At 56.7% G+C, this 2,810-nt stretch overlaps 1 protein-coding gene across 1 annotated transcript; it reads right to left on the reverse strand.

Moving 5' to 3' along the window:
* Nucleotides 1-261: 261 nt before the first annotated feature.
* LOC104457901 (glycerol-3-phosphate dehydrogenase [NAD(+)], cytoplasmic-like) lies at nucleotides 262-2,692 on the reverse strand (the record flags this gene model as incomplete). Its single annotated transcript, XM_010084565.1, has 5 exons — nucleotides 262-358; nucleotides 636-742; nucleotides 933-1,166; nucleotides 1,504-1,616; nucleotides 2,554-2,692. Coding segments are annotated over 5 exons (690 nt in total), but the record flags the coding sequence as incomplete, so codon positions are not given.
* Nucleotides 2,693-2,810: the final 118 nt, after the last annotated feature.

The following is a 2,810-nucleotide window of genomic DNA, read 5'->3' on the forward strand; positions in this document are numbered from 1 at the left end:
CCGGGCAGACCCTAGACAGCAGCGGAAGCTAAACAAGCCCTTCAAAGAGAGAGGGAGACCAGCAGGTACCTCTGTGCAGACGCCAGGCTCAAGCTGGCAGTGTCCAGGGCTGAGAAGGGGAACCTCTGCCCTTCTAGCACTCCGCAAAGGCTCCCAGGAAATCCGGACTCCTTACAAAGCTGTAGCATCAGAGCGAGTTGGTGCGGGCAGGAACTCTGCGCTCACCTCGGCGGGATCAGTGGTGCTGCAGGCAGAGCCCACCTACATGTGCTCAGGGTGGTTCTGGAGACACTTGATGACATCGGTGACAGGTTTGCCCTCGTAGCAGATCTGATACACCGCTGTGAAGAGGGGGAACCTGCGGGAAGACGAACAAAGTCACCTCTTGCCTTGTCACCACAGCTGGCAGGGTCAGAGCACCTCAACTTCTGTTGTCACATGTGGGACCACTGGGCAAGATCTGGTGGGACAGTGACACCGTCCCTCATCCATTCCTGCCCAGCTGGTTTGACGTGGGAAGTGCAGAGATTCACCTGAACAGCAGAGACACTGCGGGTGGGTTTCCCCTCCCACAGCTGCAGGAAAGGTCCCAGCCCCACCCCAGGAGAGCAGACAAGGGGGATGACAACACTCACTTCTCCACCGCGTTCTTGCTTTTCAGGATGTGGTGCAGCTCAGCAGATGTCTGGGGACCCTGCAGCTTCTGCCCGTTCAACATCTCCTTCTCCAGCTGCTCAATAGACTGAAACGACCCAACAGTGAGGGAGCTGGACCCTGCAGCCCCCTCTGCTGCCCCACGTCCCTTCCCTGGAGCCAGGCTGTGGCACTGGGTGAACGGGGGCAGGATGCCATGGTGCTAACTGGGTTCATGTCCTTGCCTGCTCCACAGGCTGACACAGATATCAGGGTTGCCTGCTCCCAGCTCTGCCTACCTTCCCAGTCTTGGCGAAAGCCTCGGCCACCTTGCGGTTGCGGCCACCGTAGCAGGTAGTGATGAGGTCGGCGACCCCGCAGCTCTCCAGGAAGGTGGAGGTGGTGACGGGGCCCTTACAGAAGAGCTTGGCAAAGCCAATCATCTCCATCAGTCCCAGACGGATCACGGCAGCCTTCGTGTTGTCTCCGTAACCCAGCCCATCACAGAAACCAGCTCCTACAGCCACAATATTCTGGAAAACAACAGCAGCGTGGAGGGATCTGTTCCCAACGGAGCTCAGGGCTTTGCTGTGTCCGTGAGCTGCCTGTGTGATCCCAAACACAGGCTCCTGCCTGTCCCTGCCTGTGCCAGTGATCGTCATCCCTCCGAGCAGCTGAACAGGGCACAGCCACTGTTCCCTCCAAAGTCTGGCCTTCGCCCCAACGGTCTCAGCAAACCACGGTGTGATATCCAACTAATTAATTGTTAATTCAGCTCGCAGCCTCCTCGCCAGAGCTCCCTGCAGAGCCCTAGAGAACCACAGGCTCTGCTAAACCAGACCTGCGAACCCCGCTGAGCGGCTCACCCACCTTGAGAGCCCCACAGATCTCTACGGTGTCGGCATCCTGCACCACCGTCACGCGGAAGTTCGGCGTCTGCATCAGCTCCTTCAGCATCTGCCCACTCTTCGTGTTCTTGCAGCCTGAGGAGACAAAGGAAAGGAGGAAGATGATGGAGGGAGACCCTAAGGTAGGACCATGCCACTCTCCTGCCCAGCGGTGTGTTCCTGCAGCGCAGCCCTTGCAGCTGGTGCAGCGGGAGGAACCACCAGCCCGACTGGTGGATGGGCAGACGCATGCAGTGCCGAGCACGCGTTACCTGGCAGATCAGCAAGCTTCAACCTGGGAATTCCCAGAAGATGAGGACAACTGCAAGTGCTGTGTCAAGCAGGACAGAAATGACAAGCCCAGAAGATTAGAGGCAGATTCAAAGGTTACAAATTGGGGTTTAGAGCCTGCTGTTCTCCCTGCACTGTCCTATGCGAGAGCGATTCTGTGTGCTCACAGCGACAGCACGCTCTGCGTGTCCCTCTCTGGTCTCTGTAGCGTCCTGCGCAGCATGTTTGCTTTTGTTTAAAATACAGACGCTTTGAATCTCATAACTTCTAACCCAGAGAACTGTTCTGTTGGTTTTGGCTGCTGTGCGTGATTCACAAACAGCGTGGAGGATGTCAGGAACAGGCACCAGATGGACTTTCAAGCAGCCCTGGCTGGCAATGACACGAGATCCAGGTGAGCATCCCTTGAAGCCCAAGGAAATGAAGGTAAGAACTCTATTTCGAAAGGACCTCTTGGTGTCCATCCCTTTCCTTTGTGCCAGGCAGACTGCCTGATGCTCAGTGTCCGTTGCTGGCAGGAACTTTTAGACACACAACTCCATTTTTAATGAAGCGAGCAATCACATTGTAAACCCTGTGCATGAGTTCATCCAGCTCCTGGGGAGTCTCGCTGCCTCCGCAGGGAAAAAGGGCCGGCTCACCCTCGGCAGCAGTCATCTAAGCCGCTCCATGCTCACCCCTTTGCCTCTTCCTGCTCATCAAAACCGAAGGCTGCTAATGAGGAGGGATGTTGGCTCCTTACCGATGGTTGTTTCACAGAATTTCTCGTCTGCCACTTCATTAGCAATGTTGGCCCCCATGAGGACGCTCATCTCTATTCCCAGTTTCTCATGGATAATGTCTGAGATCAGCCTCAGCCCATCTGGTCCTTCATCCACCCCCTGAGATACAACCCGGGACAGAGATGAGCACCTGCCCCCCCGAAACCTGGCCCCACCGGCCCCAATCCCCTCGTTCCCTGTGCTGCAATGCTCCCACTCTCATCCCAACAGCCCCCCA

The sequence above is a fragment of the Pterocles gutturalis genome, unplaced genomic scaffold (assembly GCF_000699245.1).
Source record: "Pterocles gutturalis isolate BGI_N339 unplaced genomic scaffold, ASM69924v1 scaffold2815, whole genome shotgun sequence".
In the NCBI taxonomy this organism is placed as follows: domain Eukaryota; kingdom Metazoa; phylum Chordata; class Aves; order Pterocliformes; family Pteroclidae; genus Pterocles; species Pterocles gutturalis.